Below are 19,622 nucleotides of genomic sequence, written 5' to 3'. Positions count from 1 at the left end.
TTCATTAGAAAACATGTCACATGACAATGTTGAAAATAATCATTCATCTCTTCCAATCATTATTGAGTTCTTTTTTTTTTTTCTAGATGAACACTGATGATGCAGACAGTATTTGAATGATTTTTGTGTCAGTCATTTCCTTGTAAAAATTCTTTTTCTTTTTTGTTTTTGAAGGTCGCCGAGTTATCCTCCCCCAGGTTGTGGTAAAAACAAATCCAAACTGAAACCAGAGCAAGATGGCATCTCCAAGACTCACAAACTGTTACGGAGGACTTGTTCTAGTACAGTCAAGGCTGAGGATGTGTGTGGGACCAAGTCCCACAGGACCTTTGGCCGCTCCCTGTCCAGCGACCCTCGAGCTGAGCAGGCTGTGACTATTAAATCGCACAAGCTGCTGAGCCGTCCCTGTGCTGCAGCTGTCAAACAGGAGGAGTGCATCACTCTAAAGCCACATAAATTATTGACTCGATCTTGTTCTGGGGATCCTCGATGTGAGCACAACAGTACTTTGAAGCCCCACAAACTGCTAAGCAGGTCTTACTCCAGTAACCTGAGAATGGAGGAACTAGATGGGCTGAAGAATCATAAGTTACTCAGCAAGTCTCACCCCAGTGCCCCCAAGTCATCCAAAACGGAACTTTTCAAGGAACCTATTGCAGAGGGCAGGAGACTCTCTCTTACCTCAGGGCTTATTGGTATCTTAACACCATCTACATCTTCATCGCCCCAGACTGCTGTGCGTAAATCTTTTTTATTTTAGATCATTAAATAAAACAGTAGCCAAGAGTTATCTAAGTTCACGAGAAGTAGAGGGGCAGAGTGATGGAAGAGCTAGTCTGCGTCAAAAAATTTAGGTTCCAAGCCCATCCTCTCACATTGAGTTATATGTTGTTATTTATTAAGTTCTCACCTTCCCCAGCTAACTTTCACAAACAGTTAGTTGAAGAATATAACATGTTGGCATTGGTAGAGCATGTTGATCTCCTAGAGCTCCCTATGCTGATGAAATCATATTCTGATATCCTTTCCCCTTATTACCTTCAACAAAAAGATGGGAACAAGTTATAGGCAATAGGATATAAGGTAAGGTATTGGAGGTACCCAAAATACTGCTAAATATATGATTGGGTTTTGGATTGGGTTTCCAAAAGCAAAAGATATTTATTCATTTGAGATTTATAAATCATGAATCATGTTGGGGAAATGTGTAAAAAGGTATTTTGTTAATACTCAACATGGCAATATATCAAAGGAAACTTGGTAAAAGAAAAGCCTAACCTTCTTAAAACTCATATTATTTTGATGTTATAACAAAATTTCCTTAACCTAGCCTTCTTCTGATTTTTGTTTTATGGTTACATTTTAGAAATAGATCCTTTTTGGTAAGTTTAATAGTAAAAGGCTGTATCTGGGCAGTTTTATATATCTATATCTATATATATCTCTATATATGTATACATACACACACACATAGATAGATAGGCAGATTTAAATTCTCATTATAAAGCTATGCTCCAGGTTCATGTTATGAGATAGTTAACTGATAATAAGGCCATTTTGCTGCTTTAGGAGATTTAACCTTTCTGGATGAAATTCAGAAATACTGGCTTTAGATCAAATATGGGTTATCAGAGCAAAATTCTAATATTCATTGTTTATAAAAAGGTAGTTAGTGATATTTATAAAAAGCCAGCTAGATGGTACAGTAGATAGAGTACCAGGCTTTAAGTCTGGATAACTAGTCTTCCTGAGTTCAAATCTAGCCTCAGATACTCAGTTGCTGTGTGACTAGTCACTGTGATTAGTGCTGTGTAACTTGCATAGTTAAAAGAGTTAAAAGTTAACTCTTTTAACAACCTCAATTTATTCATTTATAAAATAAGCTGGAGTATCTTTGCCAAGAAGACTCTAGATTGGGCTATGAAGAATCATATATATATATATATATATTTTTTTCATATATATATGAAAAAATAAAGTGATATAAAACCCATTTCTGTTACTGTCATAGACAAAATAGTGTCCAGTGAAATGAGAATGTTTTACTCTTGTTGGGTCAATTAAGTTTGTTTTATAAACATTAGTTGTTGATGTCATTAAGATCTCTTTTAGGACTGACAATCTCACTTTCAGATGCTGTGAATCTCTTTTATAAGTAATATCAAAACAGGATGTGTACCTAATTAGCAAGAATATTTGTTTTCAGCTACTTGTTTTTCAGTAGATTTATACATGCAATGCATACCTATTTCTAACTTCAATATATTTAATTGTTGTTTATTTATGAAAATTTCCTTCTGTGCATTGTACAGTTTATGCCAATGTTCTTAAAGGATGCATCTTATTAAAGTAAATTTGGGATGAGATGGGCAAAGTTATTTAGAAAATAGTCAACAATAATCCTTTTTCATATATAAGTAAGATATTTTCAGAGACACAGAAGGGAAGGGATGGTGGGGAAAGTCAATGTTCAAAGTGCAGTAATGACATTTTCAGCATCTATAAAATCTGTTTTTTTTTTTTAATAAAGAGATTCATAGACTTCAGTAAGTATCTTTTAAAAAATAGTATAGAGCAAAATGCCTAGTTACAATTATTTTACCAGAGTGAGAAGTTGAATTGGGATCCCATAATAAAGAATATAAATTATCATGATAGCCTTTCTACTGGAGTATATTTACAAATTCAGAAAACTGACCTTTTTATTTGGAAAATAAGAACAGTGATGCCAGAGGAATGATGAGGAATTAAGAAGTAGAAGAATGAATGAAGAAATATAAAAATCTTGTTTTGTGTTTTGGGGTTTAAAGTTTTAATTTAGGAGAGCCTAAAAAAACAATCTTTAGGTTCATAGTTTTCCGGAAATTTTGGTTTTTTTGTTCATTGATACTGTTTATTTCAAGTGTGCTCTTTCTCTTTTCTCTTTATAGCCAAATTATAATGCAAAATGCATTCCAGTACGAGACCGAGGTTTTCTAATACAGGTATGATAGAATACGCCATGTATTATTGATATAGTCTAGCTCTGTATCTGCCCTTTAATCATTTGTAAATATAACTTATTATTTTCATTTCCATTATCCCTAGACAATTGAGTTTGCAGAACAGCGGATACCTGTACTAAATGAATACTGTGTAGTATGCGATGAACCTCATGTGTTCCAAAATGGCCCTATGTTACGGGTAAGTTTTCATTTCTAGAAATTTAGTCCTAATTGAATAAACAGATTTTTTTTTAAAAAAAGGTTAAAGATATTAACATATGTAACATGTATTGGTCAACCAGCCATCTGGGGGAGGAGGGGGAGGAGAAGGAGGGGAAAAATTGGAACAAAAGGCTTGGCAATTTTCAATGCTGTAAAATTATCCATGCATATATCTTGTAAATAAAAAGCTATAATAAAAAAAAAAGAAAAAAAAGGTTAAAGATAGAAGATTATTTCTTTTATTATGTGAACAGCATATATTCCCAATTACATATTGTCTGTACTAAAGAGAATAATGATCTAAAAAAATTACCTATCAGTACCCAACAATCAGTGCATAGATTAGATACTAATTAAAGCATTTATTTTGGATTTAAAATATAGGTAATTTTTTACAAACACTTAAGCTCAATACAGATTGTTGTATAGATTGATTATACAAATAAATTGAGGGTATTGATAAATTGCTTGCATTTTGGTTAATCAACAATGCTAAATATTTTTATACTTGAAAACCATGTTGTGATAGGAATTTGGGGAATAACTTTGTTGTTTTTACCTTCTATCTTGTGTATGTGTGATAGCCTGGTATGCATTTATATATCTTTTCACTTTTTTCATTAAGTCAATATAATATGTCAATCAATAAGCACTATTATGAAAATAATATACCAATAAGCATTTCATCTGTGCCATTTACCGTGCTATTATCTAGGGATGCAGAAAGAGGCAAAAGACAGCCCCTGCCCTGGGAGCTCATAATATAATGGGTTGGGAGGGGGAAGGCAACAAAAATATGCATACATAGTTAAATGCAGTATAAATAGGAAATGGTTAATGGAGAGAAAACACTAGAATTTAGTGCTTGGGAAAAGCTTCTTGTGTAAGGCATGATTTTCATTGGCACTTAAAGCCAAAGAACATAGGAAGCAGAAATTAGGAGAGAGAGTAATTCTGGATATGCTTGTGACATAGAGAAATTTTCTGGATGCAAAATATTTTTTCATGGAACAACAAAGATACCAGTGTCATTGTATCAAAAAGTAATGTGGGGAATAAGACTTTACAAAAAAGACTGGAAAGATGGTGGTAGGGTAAATCATAGAGAATTTTGAATGCCAAGGGATTTTTTTATTTAAACTTGAAGGTAATGGAGAGTCACTGGAGTTTATTCATTGGGGTTAGAGTAGGGTGTTTGTCATAGTTATATCTGTGTTTTAGGGAAATCACTTTGGCTGCTGAATCAAAGATAAACGAGAGCAGGAAGAGACTTGAAGTAGGTAGTTCTATCCAGAAGACTGCTTCAGTAGTCTAAGCATGTTGTGTTGAGGGATTACCTCAAATTTGTGGCTATGTGAGATAATAGATTGGAATAGTATTCAAGAGAGGTATTGACAGTAGATTAAATATGGTGTGTGACAGAAAATGACAAACTGAAGATGGAATCTAGGTTGTGAATCTGAGGAACCTAAGAAACTGATGATACCCTCGACAGTACAAAAATTAGGAATGGAATATAGGATTCAGAGGGAAAGATCACGATTTCAGTTGTGGACTGTTGAATTTAAGATGTCTACTGGACATCCAATTTGAGATGTCTGAATGGGAGTTAGAAAATGTAAGAATAGAGGTCATGCAGAAAGGATAAAGCAGGATAGGTGAATTTGAGAATTATCAGCATAGGTTTGATCATTAAATCCATGGAGTAATATGAATTGATGATACAACCTTGTAGGACACATAAAGTTAATTGCTATGACTTATGTGTGGATCCAGCAAAGGAGACTGAGAAGAAGTGGAGGTAAGAGGAGAACTATATCCTCAAAACCTGTAGAGAAGAAAGTATCAGGCAGAAGAAGTTGATTAGCACTGTTTAAGATTTCAGAGAGGTTAGGCCATTGCATATAGAAATTAGGAGATTATTTCTAATTTTAACCAGTTTCACAAATCAGAAATCAAATTCAGATTAAGAAAATAGTGAGATTAGAGAAAGTAGAATTCCCTATATAGATAGTTTTCTCAAGGAATTTTGACACAAAGGACAAAAGAGATATAGATGCTAGTGAGAAATAAATGAGGGTTTTTTGAAAATGGAGGACATATGGTGATAGTAAAGCCAGTAGGAATGGTCCTTCTTTAAAGAGGGTTGAGATCAAAGATAAATTGAGATCATAGGGATGGTAGAAGGGACAAATTATTAGAGGAGGTGAAATTAATTTGATTCTTTATGCATGTTGATGAGTTTGCCTTGATAAGCAATAGGGCCACCTGTTCGTGTGAGATATTGGTGAAGAAGGAAAGAGGGGCAACAGTAAGTGATATGAAATGAATAAGAAATATGAAGGTCACAGAATAAAACTACTTTTTTCTGTAAAATCTGAATCAAAGTTCTCAGGTGAGAGGGTGGATAGAAGGGGAGTTGCACTTAACGGGCGATTTAAGAAGAGATAAAAAAAGTTTGGAAGAGTTGATGTAGAAAGTGGAATTAGTGAATTGATTAGGATAGGGTAGAAAGATTGCCAGCTAGCTAAGTGGTATTAGTTGTAAAACATATATTTTAATAAACTCAGTTAAAATCATTGTTTGATTTTTTCCCCCACTTTCATTCAAGTGCATTTGTAAGAATGAAGGAGATGAATTATGGGATTCTACCATGGCAGGACAGAGTCAGCCATATGATAAACCAAGTGAAGAGGATAGTGTAGGATATAATTGGTTTGACAATGGATCAGAATGGAGAAAAGAAGAGTTTTTACTTAAAAAAATAAAGGCCTGGGAATAGAATAAGGTATGAAGGGAATTAAAAATATGAATGAAGATTAGGTTTGGTAAGGAAAGACATATGGAGAGTTGAAACCAGTTAATAGTTTATGATCATTTTTAAAAGCTTTCAGAAATCTTGAATTGGATGTTAGCAACATTAAGGAGCATAGCCATTTTTGCATCTCCAGAAGAGAATGGAGGAGGAGATCATGGGAAGTAAATAGGCTGAGCAAATGAATAATTAATATTTGAGGGAAAATCATTATGTATGTTCAACTCCCTTAGTGTGAAGATAGAAGTTGGGGAAAAGAGAAAAATATATGAGCCAGGTACTGAACTCTTTGGGGAAAAAAGGGAATAACCTGGAATTCTATTGATGGCTACGAGGATATTATTTGTTTTTTAAATCATGGATTGAATGGACCTCAAAGGAAGAGAGATTCCCAAGTAGTAGAGATAGGAGAAGCTGGAAACAGCTATGGAAAGCAAGAAGTATTTCAAGAAATTTATAAGATGGTGGTTTAGATAGAATTTTAATAAATGTTATTTTTAACATAAATATAACCTTCCAAATGTTGTTTTTCAGAAGTTGTAGCATTTTTCATTTCTAAAGTTATTAAAATTTAAAACTATCCCTTGGATTTTTGACACAATTTGCAGGTATCTCTGTCTAGATCTTATGATCTATTATGGTAAATACATGCAGACACACACACATTTTTATTTAAGTATCTGTGTATCTATACATGTATGTATATATTATACATTTTTATTTATCAGTGCATCTGCTTATCTATCTTTTTTTCCCCTGAAGGTTAAATTGTCTTTTGTTCTGGATATGGTTTCCCAGCCCTTTTATTAATTGTTGGTACTCTTTTATGCTGATCAGGAGTTATTTATTGTATTGTTTGGAAATGAGAGTGGGAGAAATGATGGGGGCTAGTTTGGTTTTCAGAGTTTCACATAATTGACTTTAGATCTAGAATGAGTAATTTTTCTAGTGAAGCAACAAATAATTCTAAGGAAATGGAACTGATCTCCCTTAAAGAGGTGGCATTCTAGGACCACAATAAGTGAGATATAGGTGTTTTATCTGTTTGGCACCATTCAGTTGCTGCTTTTTAATTTGCACTCTAAGATGACAAGATTGATAAATTAGTTTGAGCCTTCTTTAAAAAAAACAACCTAGAAAATGTTGTGCTGATAGTGTAATCTTTTGAAGTTTATTACTTGACAAGCAAATGAAATTTCATCTCCTAGTTGGAGATTAAAATCTCTGATGTGAAATAAATCTTTTGCTTCACAAAGGCTCTACACTCTATCTGTATCTGAGGGGGTTCTATTTTTCTTTTACTTTCTGTATTCTCATCCTGTCTCTTCTATGATGTTACTGCTGAATTTTTGAACATTTTAGTTAACCAGGTGCCTGAGACTCTGGAAGAGGGGAAGGATTTAGAGTTAGTCTGGGTGTCAAAACAAAAACGAATTTATTGACATCTACCCAGGCTTAAAGCAGGGCATATCTCTTCCATCTTCCTTCAGTGCTCATGTACACACACACACACACACACACACACACACACACACACACACACCCCTCAGTGCTTCAAAATTTCAATGTAAATACAAGGATATTACATCTACTATATGTAATTTCCTATAATCTGGGTAGTGCCCCTTCTCCATCTCTACACTAATCTTTTAGATAAGAATTCCCAAATAGGGGGGCGGAGCCAAGATGGCGGAGAAGAAACACACGACTCAGTGAACGTCCTCACTCCCTCACAACCAATTAGATAAATTAAGTCTCAGAATTAGCTCAGGACTGACAGATACCACAAGGACTGGTAGCACGACTTACCAGCTGAAGAGAATCTGGAGTTTCAACAGGAAAGGTCAGTTCTCAGGGGAGGAATAAGAAAGACCAGCACAGACGGTGGGGTAGGGGCACACTGCGCCCATTGCGCTGGGAGGGGCTCTGGGATCAGAGAAGCCACTGAGGTAAAGGAATCTGGCACAGGCTGTTAGCTCTTCTCTGCTAATTATTTAGCAGTTCAGAAGAGAAAGCCAAAATATTTTAAAACTCAGATTAGATTTTCCCCGATCCTGGGGGTGACTCAGGCACAGATCTCGGCACCAGGGGGTGTGGCCTCAGCTACCTCCTGAGAATAGTTAAGAGACTGACAAGTGGGTGGATACGGCCCAAGGCAACACACACGGCCTAGCTTAGCTGGAGGGAGTGGAACTCAGCTCCAGGAAGTCCCAGAGAAGCGGAACCTTTGAACTAGGGACCGCGGTTTCTGGCAGACACTTCCAGTTTGAGCGAAGGGGCTTCTTACGTCACCTGCTGCAGACACCCACTCCCCACCCGGACACATAGGCTGGGCCTCCTGCAGTCTTCACTATTCTACGGCCTCGAAGCACAGTAGTGCTAATCACCTCTGAGGCACTCCCAGGGAGAGGGTGGGGAACTCTCTCCCAGAGCTCTCTCTTAGCTCAGGCTCAGGAGCCCCTGCATCCATCCGGTCTGGGAGGAAGCTGGTAAAGAAGTAAATAATTTCCTACCCCAGGGACAGACCCCAAAACATTTTTTTTAAGTATGAGCAAAAAAGCTAGAAAAACCATAGATTCCTTCTATACAGAGAAAGAGCGGGTGTCCAACCCCGAGGAAGTTAACAGCAGAGAATCAGATAACAACCTAAAGGGGAACGATTCCTGCCCCCCATCACATAACTCTCTCCTAGAAGAAGCTCTTAAAAAATTGAGGGAGATCGAAGAAAAATGGGGAAAAGAAAGGGAAGTTATGATAGAGAATAACAACGTCCTGAAATTGGAGTTGGAAAAAATAAAGAATTCACAGGAGATGCAGGGAAACAAAATTAGTGAATTAGAAAAGGTTAAAAAAACACAGGAAAGTAGGATTTCTGAATTGGAAAAGATAAAAAAGTCTCAAGAAAATAGAATTTCTGAATTGGAAAAAGAAAATAATTCTCAAAAAAAAAAATTAGGGAAATGGAAAAAAACTCAATAGAGCAAAATAATTCATTTAAAAACGAAATTGGGCATTTACAAAAAGAACTAAAAACTGTGAAAGAAGAAAATAACTCCTTAAAAGTCAGGATGGAACAAATAGAAATGAATGATTCACAGAGAACCCAAGAATCAGTCAAACAAAACAAAAAAAATGAGAAGCTGGAGAACAACGTCAAATACTTACTGGGAAAATCTATAGACCTGGAAAATAGATCTAGGAGAGATAATCTGCGGATTATTGGACTTCCAGAAAACTATGACCAAAAAAAGAGCCTAGATTCTATTTTACAGGAAATTATCAAAGAGAACTGTCCAGAGATAATAGAAACAGAAGGGAAAGTAGATGTGGAAAGAATTCATCGAACTCCTTCTGAAATAGACCCTAAAAAAAGAACACCACGGAATATTGTGGCTAAGCTGCAGAATTACCACACAAAGGAGAAAATCCTGCAAGCAGCTAGAAAAAAACAATTTAAATACCAAGGTGCCACAATAAGGGTCACCCAAGATCTGGCTGCCTCCACATTAAAAGATAGAAGGGCCTGGAACCTGATATTCCGAAAGGCAAAAGATCAAGGACTGCAACCAAGAATGAACTACCCAGCTAAGTTTAGCATCTTTTTCCATGGAAGAAGATGGTCATTCAATGAAACAGAGGAATTCTATATGTTTCTAAGAAAAAAACCAGACTTAAACAAAAAATTTGATCTACATCCACAAGACTGAAGAGAAACAGAAAAAGGTACACAGAACCCTTGAGAACTGTAACTCTGTTGTGGGTATATAAAAAATACTCAAGGATAATTTGATTTTACTGATATAAAAGAAAAAAAGGGGGGTGTGGTAAAGGGAAGGAGGTCGGTTCAGAAAAAGGGGAAGGAGTGATAAAAAGAGGGAAACTACATCCCAGGAAGAGACATAGAAAATACACCATATCTGAGGGAACTTAGTGAGGGGGAGAATCATTGTGTGAATCTTACTCTCATCAGAAGAGGCTCAAAGAGTAAATAATTAACATATTTGTTTTTCAGAGAATTTTCTCTCACCTCATTAAAAGGGGGGAGAGGAAAAGGGGAAAGGAAAAGGAGAATAAGTGAAGGGACTTGGAGGGAGGGGGGAGGGATCCTAAAAAAAAAAAAAAAAGAGGGAGGGTTGCGCGTCACAAGGGGGGTCTGTAAATTAAATATCGGGGAGGGGGATCAGGGGGGTCAAGGGAAAAAAGTATAATCTGGGGATAATACGATGGCAGGAAATACAGAATTAGTAATTTTAACTGTAAATGTAAATGGGATGAACGATCCCATCAAACGGAGACGGATAGCAGATTGGATCAAAAAGCAGAACCCTACAATATGTTGTCTACAGGAAACACACTTAAAGCAGGGAGATACATACAGAGTAAAGGTAAAAGGTTGGAACAGAGCTTATTATGCTTCAGGTAAAGCCAAAAAAGCAGGGGTAGCTATCCTTATCTCAGATCAAGCAAAAGCAGAAGTAGATCTCGTTAAAAAAGATAAGGAAGGAAACTATATCCTGCTGAAAGGTAGCATAAATAATGAAGCCATATCAATACTAAACATATAGGCACCAAGTGGTATAGCATCTAACTTTCTAAAGGAAAAGTTAAGAGAACTGCAAGAAGAAATAGACAGTAAAACTATAATAGTGGGAGATCTCAACCTTGCACTCTCAGATTTAGACAAATCAAACCACAAAACAAACAAGAAAGAAATTAAAAAAGTAAATAGAACATTAGAAAAACTAGGTATGATAGACCTTTGGAGAAAACTGAATGGCAATAGGAAGGAATATACTTTCTTCTCAGCAGTTCATGGATCCTATACAAAAATTGACCATATATTTGGACATAAAGATCTCAAAATTAAATGTAGGAAGGCAGAAATAATAAATGCCTTCTTCTCAGATCACAATGCAATAAAAGCTACATTCAGTAAAAAGTTAGGGGTAAATAGACCAAAAAGTAATTGGAAACTGAATAATCTCATCTTAAAGAATGACTGGGTGAAAGAGCAAATTATAGAAACAATTAACAATTTCACCCAAGATAATGATAATGATGAGACATCATATCAAAATCTTTGGGATGCAGCTAAAGCAGTAATAAGGGGAAATTTTATATCTTTAGAGGCTTATTTGAAGAAAATTGAGAAAGAGAAGATTAACGAATTGGGCTTACAACTTAAAAGGCTAGAAAAAGACCAAATTATAAACCCCCAACCAAAAATTAAACTCGAAATACAAAAATTAAAAGGAGAAATCAATAAAATTGAAAGTAAAAAAACTATTGAATTAATAAATATAACCAAGAGTTGGTTTTATGAAAAAGCCAATAAAATAGATAAACCTTTGGTAAATTTGATCAAAAAAAAGAAAGAGGAAAATCAAATTGATAGTCTTACAAATGAAAAGGGGGATCTTTCCACCAATGAAGAGGAAATTAGAGAAATAATAAGGAGTTACTTTGCCCAACTTTATGCCAATAAATTTGATAACTTAAGTGAAATGGATGACTTTCTCCAAAAATATAGGCTCCCTAGATTAACAGAGGAGGAGATAAATTGCTTAAATAGTCCCATTTCAGAAAAAGAAATAGAACAAGCTATTAATCAACTCCCCAGGAAAAAATCCCCAGGGCCAGATGGATTCACATGTGAATTCTACCAAACATTTAAAGAACAATTAGCCCCAATGTTATATAAATTATTTGAAAAAATAGGGGATGAAGGAGTCCTACCAAACTCCTTTTATGACACAGACATGGTACTGATACCTAAACCTGGTAGATCGAAAACTGAGAAAGAAAATTATAGACCAATCTCCTTAATGAATATTGATGCTAAAATCTTAAATAAGATATTAGCAAAAAGACTTCAGAAAATGATCTCCAAGATAATACACTATGATCAAGTAGGATTTATTCCAGGAATGCAGGGCTGGTTTAATATTAGGAAAACTATTAATATAATTGACCATATTAATAATCAAATTAATAAGAACCATATGATCATCTCAATAGATGCAGAAAAAGCATTTGACAAAATCCAACATCCATTCCTACTAAAAACTCTTGAGAGTATAGGAATAAATGGATTATTCCTTAGAATAATCAGGAGTATATATTTAAGACCGTCAGTAAGCATAATATGCAATAGAAATAAACTGCAACCTTTCCCATTAAGATCAGTAGTGAAACAAGGTTGCCCACTATCACCATTACTATTCAATATAGTACTAGAAACGCTAGCCTCGGCAATAAGAGCCGAGAAAGAGATTCAAGGAATTAGAGTAGGAAATGAGGAAATCAAACTATCACTTTTTGCAGAGGACATGATGGTATACTTAGAGAACCCCAAAGACTCTGCTAAAAAGCTACTAGAAATAATTCAAAATTTCAGCAAAGTGGCAGGATACAAAATAAATCCACATAAATCCTCGGCATTTTTATATATCACTAACAAAATGCAACAGCAAGAGATACAAAGAGAAATTCCATTCCAAACAAATGTTGAGAATATAAAATATTTGGGAATCCATCTACCAAAGAAAAGTCAGGAATTATATGAGAAAAATTACAAAACACTTGCCACAAAAATAAAATCAGATTTAAATAATTGGAAAGACATTCAGTGCTCTTGGATAGGCCGAGCGAATATAATAAAGATGACAATACTCCCCAAACTAATCTATTTATTTAGTGCTATACCAATCAGACTCCCAAGAAACTATTTTAATGACCTAGAAAAAATAACAACAAAATTCATATGGAAGAATAAAAGGTCAAGAATTGCAAGGGAACTAATGAAAAAAAACTCAGAGGAAGGTGGTCTAAGTGTACCTGATCTAAAGCTATATTATATAGCAGCAGTCACCAAAACCATTTGGTATTGGCTACGAAATAGACCGGTAGATCAGTGGAACAGATTAGATACAAAGGACAAAAAAGGGTACATCTATAGCAATCTAATCTTTGACAAACCCAAAGATTCCAACATTAGGGATAAAAATTCATTATTCGGAAAAAACTGTTGGGAAAACTGGAAATTAGTATGGCAGAAATTAGATATGGATCCACACTTAACACCATATACCAAGATAAGATCAAAATGGGTCCATGATTTAGGCATAAAGAGGGAAATAATAAATAGATTAGAGGAACAGAGGATAATCTACCTCTCAGACTTGTGGAGGAGGAAGGAATTTATGACCAGAGGAGAACTAGAGATCATTATTGATCACAAAATAGAAGATTTTGATTACATCAAACTAAAAAGTTTCTGTACAAATAATACTAATGCAAACAAGATTAGAAGGGAAGTAACAAATTGGGAAAATATTTTTAAAAACAAAGGTTCTGACAAAGGTCTCATTTCCAAAATATATAGAGAACTGACCCTAATTTATAAGAAACCGAACCATTCTCCAATTGATAAATGGTCAAAGGATATGAACAGACAATTCTCAGAGGAAGAAATTGAAACTATATCCACTCACATGAAAGAGTGTTCCAAATCACTACTGATCAGAGAAATGCAAATTAAGACCACTCTGAGATACCACTACACACCTGTCAGATTGGCTAAGATGACAGGAACAAATAATGACAAATGTTGGAGGGGATGTGGGGAAACTGGGACACTAATACATTGCTGGTGGAGTTGTGAAAGAATCCAGCCATTCTGGAGAGCAATCTGGAATTATGCCCCAAAAGTTATCAAACTGTGCATACCCTTTGACCCAGCAGCGCTACTACTGGGATTATATCCCAAAGAAATACTAAAGAGCGGAAAGAGACATATATGTGCCAAAATGTTTGTGGCAGCTCTTTTTGTTGTAGCTAGAAACTGGAGGATGAATGGATGTCCATCAGTTGGAGAATGGTTGGGTAAATTGTGGTATATGAAGGTTATGGAATATTATTGCTCGGTAAGAAATGACCAGCAGGAGGAATATAGAGAGGCCTGGAGAGACTTAAATCAACTGATGCTGAGTGAAATGAGCAGAACCAGAAGATCACTGTACACTTCAACAACAATACTGTATGAGGATGTATTCTGATGGAAGTGGAAATCTTCAACATAAAGAAGATCCAACTCACTTCCAGTTGATCAATGATGGACAGAGGTAGCTGCACCCAGAGAAGAAACACTGGGAGGGGAATGAAAATTGTTAGCACTAATATCTGTCTGCCCAGGTTGCATGTACCTTCGGATTCTAATGTTTATTGTGCAACAAGAAAATGATATTCACACACATGTATTGTACCTAGACTATATTGTAACACATGTAAAATGTATGGTATTGCCTGTCGTCGGGGGGAGGGAATAGAGGGAGGGGGGGTAAATTGGAAAAATGAATACAAGGGATATTATTATAAAATATATATATATATATATATATAATAAAAAATTAAAAAAAAAAAAAAAGAATTCCCAAATAATGAGGCATCCTTTAGTTGGAGTGGTCTCCAGAGAAATGCATTTCAACCTGTTAGAACATTGACTGAAACAATATAAATATTAATTCTAGCTTGAACCTGTGGAATATATAAAACCAAGTTTTTCTCCATTCTTAATCTGTTTGAGGACTAAGAGTGAGACTAAGAGCTTTTCTGAAAATCAATCAGAGGTAACAGTTGGCAAGAAAAAAAAAAGTTTTCTTCCAGGTGCTATTTATTCTGTTTTCCCAGAAATAGACCTATTTCTAGAGCCAACTTCTGTTCACTTTTCATTTCTTTTTTCCCCTATTTCTGTAGCCCACAGGTTCTAATATTTAACTTAGAGCACTAGTCAAGCAGATAATTTCCCTAGAATGTGGAAAATAGATCTTTGTTCATCTACAGAATAAGCATAGGCAATTCTATGATGAGCTCACAGTTGCAAAATTACTTTTAAAGTTTCACACGTATTTGAATCTGTGTTTTGATTGACCTATAGCCAGGCTTATTGTTCATACATTTCAGAATTTTTTTTTTTCATTTGGGGGCAATATTTTTTTATTGATGTTTGGGAAGGACCAACAAAGGAGCATAATATCCTTTAAAAGTGTTTCCTTTTTCTGTAGGGTGAGTCTAAAACAGAATAAATCATACAATGCTCTGCTGCCAGTAAAATGTGTTGAAAGCTTTTGCTCATATATAAAGTTTCAAATAAGCCAAAAGAAGGTAATTGGTTGCCAAATATGTTCATATTGAGAGCTTTTGCTCGTGTAATGATGATTATATGTTTTAAATAAGTCAGTATAAAGCAATTGATTGCCAAATATGTTAGTTTTTTTATAAAAGTGATGCATGGCTGTCACCAGAGAAATATGTGGCAAGGAGCAGAATTGAAGAATAATAGATAACAGAACAAGATTATTAATCTATTAATTTTTATTTTTCTTCAAGGTGAAATCCAATATATTAGATAGACTCCAATTTCATATTCTTGTTTGGACATGGGCAGAAGTCACTTGAGATTGGAAAACACTGAAAGTTGTGATCTGAGGTTTTTTTTTAGGCAATACCCACATTATTAAGAACCCAAATCTATTACTTTAATGGAATATTATTTTATGGCATTATTCCTTATGTGCACTACAACCCGTATCAATCACATACCATTGCTTACTCCAAAAATTGAATTATTTCAGAATCAGATATTTAATAGCTGTTTGAGCCTGGGAAAGTCTACTTTCTGACCTTCATTGTCTTCAATCTCTAATGTGACAGAGCTGAACTAAATACCCTCACTCTAAGGTGTCTCTTAGCTCTACAGTTGTGATGATCCATATTTTCTTTATGTTCTAGAACATTAAGGATAATAAAGTTTCACTTTTTCATCACTGATTTGCAAAGGCAAAACCAAGGTTTTAGAATAAATGAAATTGTTCAGATTTTCTTGATACACACATATACACATGTAACAGATGTATGTATGTCTGTGTAAATTTATGAACACCCCAACATTTTTATTTAAATATGAATTTATATCTCTATATATTCATATAATTTAAAAAATTATAGCCTATAGAAATAAGGTTTCTAGTCAGGCCTAATTAAGTAAAATCAATAACAATTGTGAACTCTAGGATATTTATGACAAAAGTTTATTTGATTGAGTTCTATTCATAATTCTTTTCTAACCATCAAAGTCTTAAACCAATGGAATTATTTTGGTTTTTGTGATAGTATTTTGCTTTCAATACATACTTCCTTATCTAACACTAATAGTTTCCTTCTTGATAGAGAAAACACTCTAAGTTGGTTTAAATAATTTTCTTGAGATTTAGTGTATTTTGCTTATTTAGTTGCTGTTTCACAGTGAGTCTCTGCCTCTGTCCCCACTAAAGTCACAATTTCTTTTTTTTTTAAACAGTATTTTGTTTTTACAAATGCATACAAAGATAGTTTTCAAAATTCACCTTGATCACTTTTTCTTACTCTTTAATTTCCTTTGTTTATTTGCAAATACTCCAAAAGAGTGATTACGTGGCAAAAAAAAAAAGGAAGGGAAAAGAAACATACACAATTTTTTGTCTGGAATAAATTTCCTGAGGATATTAGGTACATCTGGCTGGAGGAGAACACAAGATTCTGTTGTCTTTTGTCTGTGTCTTGTCTGTATGTTATAGTATGACAGATCTTAGATATGGATGCACTGGCTGCACCAGTTATTCACCTTGCCCTTTTTATATAGGTACCATCTATGATGTATCCTATGATCTCACCTTTCTGATGGTTCCCAATCCCAGTGAGGAAAAAGTGCAATTTGTTACCTTCTCCTTTAGAGCTCCTTTAGAGCTTCTTGGAAAGCTACCATGGTTGAAAAAGACTGATGAGAGAATATGTAATTGGAACACTCTCTCTACTCAAAGTGATTGACAAGGAAGGTATAGAGAACCTTTATTATGATGCCACGTACAATTAGACAATATGGATTCAGATTGAAAATTTATATGAAATTGTTAGAAAAATAGAGTTAAAGCTTCTTGGTTTTTAAAGAAGTAAAATGAAAAAGAAAAGAACAATTGATATACAATACATTCCAGTAGGAGATGTAAAATTAAGAAAATTTTGATCTTCTTAAACAAAGGTGAAACCTCTATAAATTGCTTTGTAAGAATTAAAGCATATCATCAACATCAGCTAACTATTATTTTAAAAGATATAATAGCATTCTGCTATTATGTTTGTTCTAAACCATGGCATTTCATAGATGTACTTTATATTTTTATAAATAAGCTAGTTAGTATGAGGGGGAAATATTTTTTTATGGGCATATAAATACAATCTTTTAAAATGCTGGCTCTTATATGTTGAATTGGAATTCCAACTTTAATGCTTTTTTCATTACCTCACATGTGACATTAAAAATAGTTTGTCATTGTTAATCTCGCTCTCTTCTGTCTGTCTTTTGTTTTACTATTTGTTGATTGTGTCTATTAATAGCTGTGTTAAGCTTCAGGTTATTAAAATATCATATCCAATGTATATGATTACTGATAAGGAATTTTTTTAAAGTAATGTCATGCTTGTAATGTCAAATATATATAAGCAAGGGTGCATCACATATGTGTTAAGGTAATTGTCTCCATCTTAATTGAGTTCAGCAGTTCTGCAGAGGGCTTGTGAAATTCTGGGTAAAGTTACATGTGATTTATGTCTTATTTAAAGAGATTATTTTGAATTATTAATTAAGAAAAAATATTTAATTTTTGTTGTCATTCTGACATAGTGTCAAAGTTTAAATACTGTTTACTTAAAATTGCTTTTTTTAATGTGGTCAAGACAAATTTATTGTATCTATACTTTCCATTTTTAAGTCCTAAAATTGCAAAATTACTAAAAAAAAATTAAGTAACATAAAGCATATAAACCAATCAGTGCATTAAGAGGCAATGTTTTGTGTACTAGTAGAAACTGGGCATACTGTATAAAGACGGCTTCATCCCCTTGCCATCCTGATTAATGAGAAACACCCAAAACACTCATTTTTAATTCTTCTCAGTCTTTGCCAGTCTGCTGGCTGACATTTTAGGGGAGTATAAGTGGGGTTCAGAGCCAGGTCAAGATAACCTTGAATCCTGCAGCTAAGCAGGTGTTGCTAGGTAGGTTTCATTGCCTGGAGAAGCACAGATTATTGTCCATAAATGCATCTGTTTCCATTTTAAAAAAACAAGTAGTGAAAATTTCCACTGCATATAATCTTTAAAATTGCTTTTTAAATTCATGTTTCAATGTATTTCACTTCAATAAATATTTTAAGGCCTTCTACATTTCACATCCTCATCAGTTGTTGGAGACGAATTAAAAAGCAAATAGTCTCTGTAAGAAACTTATATTTTACTAGAAATAAGAGAGAAGTGGAGAAAAACAAAAAACAAAAATGATTTGACCACTGAAAAGTGAAATATATAGAACAAAAGTCAATGAATGTTTTTGTTCAGCTGTTGTATAGTCCTGACCATTGATGGGATCACTATTGCATTCTGGTTAAAGTAAGAAGAAGCATGATATAATAGATAGGGCCCAGAATTTGGAGGCAAGATTGAAGGTTTGTTTTAAAGACAATGAACAAGTTTTTAAAAAAGCATCTCTGCCTTTAAACTATCTTATTTATAAGATTAAGAGGTTTGGGTTTCCTTACATCTCTAAATTCATGACCCCATCCTAAGAAAACTGTTTCCTTTCATTTCAAAGGCAAAACCTTTTTTAAGGGAAAAAAAATTACTGCTTTCTAATGAGTAAGTTACTTCATTATACATTTAGTTTTATAGACAGGAGGATCCATCTATGTTACCCCCCAAAATTAATAGGAGCCTGTGAATATCTCTTTTGAATCTTATGGATTAATGGTTGGAAGGCAAGGTCAAATACTTTAATAATATAGCACTAAGAAAAAGAATATTTTAGAAATAAGATAAATATAATTGCTTTGTTGCAAAGTTTTAAAATAAATTAATGAATGATTTGCAAAATTGCATATTATATTTAAGCATTGTATTAAACTTTGTGTAATAAAATTCATTATTTGCATATTTGGTTTGTTTGTGATGTCCATTTAAGTAACTGCCTTCTTTCAATAGCTTTTATGGTTTCCCTAGAGATAATCAAAGTTCACTGAGGGAGAGGGCAAAGGGAAATCTATGAAATTAATTACAGTGTTTCAGTAGAGTACATTAGTCCCAAAGAACTTCTCACATTGTCCTCAAAGGGATATCTAATATTGACCATCTAAAATGAATATATTTAAGTTGAGAAATTTCTACTAGAGTGCCATCTTGTGTTGCAATTTTGAACTTCTGCCCATAATGAATTTTAGGCAATGAACAAATAACAAGCTTGATATCTTGGCAAAAAAGACTAGAAATGCTTTACTTCAAATATACACAATTCAGATCCTGACTAGTCAACTTAATTATTTTTTAAATAATAGTTTTTTTTTTTTATTTTCAAATATATGCAAAGGCTGTTTTCAACATTCAACCTTTTGCAAAATCTTGTGTTCCAAATTTTTCTCCCTTTTTTCCCCCTACCCCCTCCTCTAGATAGCAAGTAATCCAGTATATGTTAAACAAGTATAATTCTTCTACATGTATTTCCATGTTTATCATGTTGAA

General features: G+C 34.1%; 1 protein-coding gene across 2 annotated transcripts in view; it reads left to right on the top strand.

The window, feature by feature from the left end:
- Positions 1-19,622, top strand: part of PARP8 (poly(ADP-ribose) polymerase family member 8) — a 229,707-nt gene that overhangs the window by 170,380 nt on the left and 39,705 nt on the right. For both annotated transcript variants that reach the window (XM_074282550.1, XM_074282549.1), the window contains exons 13-15: positions 175-736; positions 2,931-2,984; positions 3,088-3,183. In XM_074282550.1, the coding sequence (XP_074138651.1) occupies positions 175-736; positions 2,931-2,984; positions 3,088-3,183 (712 nt within the window). The remainder of the gene's footprint in view (positions 1-174; positions 737-2,930; positions 2,985-3,087; positions 3,184-19,622) is intronic.

This window comes from Sminthopsis crassicaudata, chromosome 1, assembly GCF_048593235.1.
Source record: "Sminthopsis crassicaudata isolate SCR6 chromosome 1, ASM4859323v1, whole genome shotgun sequence".
Lineage (NCBI taxonomy): Eukaryota > Metazoa > Chordata > Mammalia > Dasyuromorphia > Dasyuridae > Sminthopsis > Sminthopsis crassicaudata.
The sequence above is the reverse complement of the archived record's forward strand: the minus strand, read 5'-3'. Positions and strand labels throughout refer to the sequence as shown.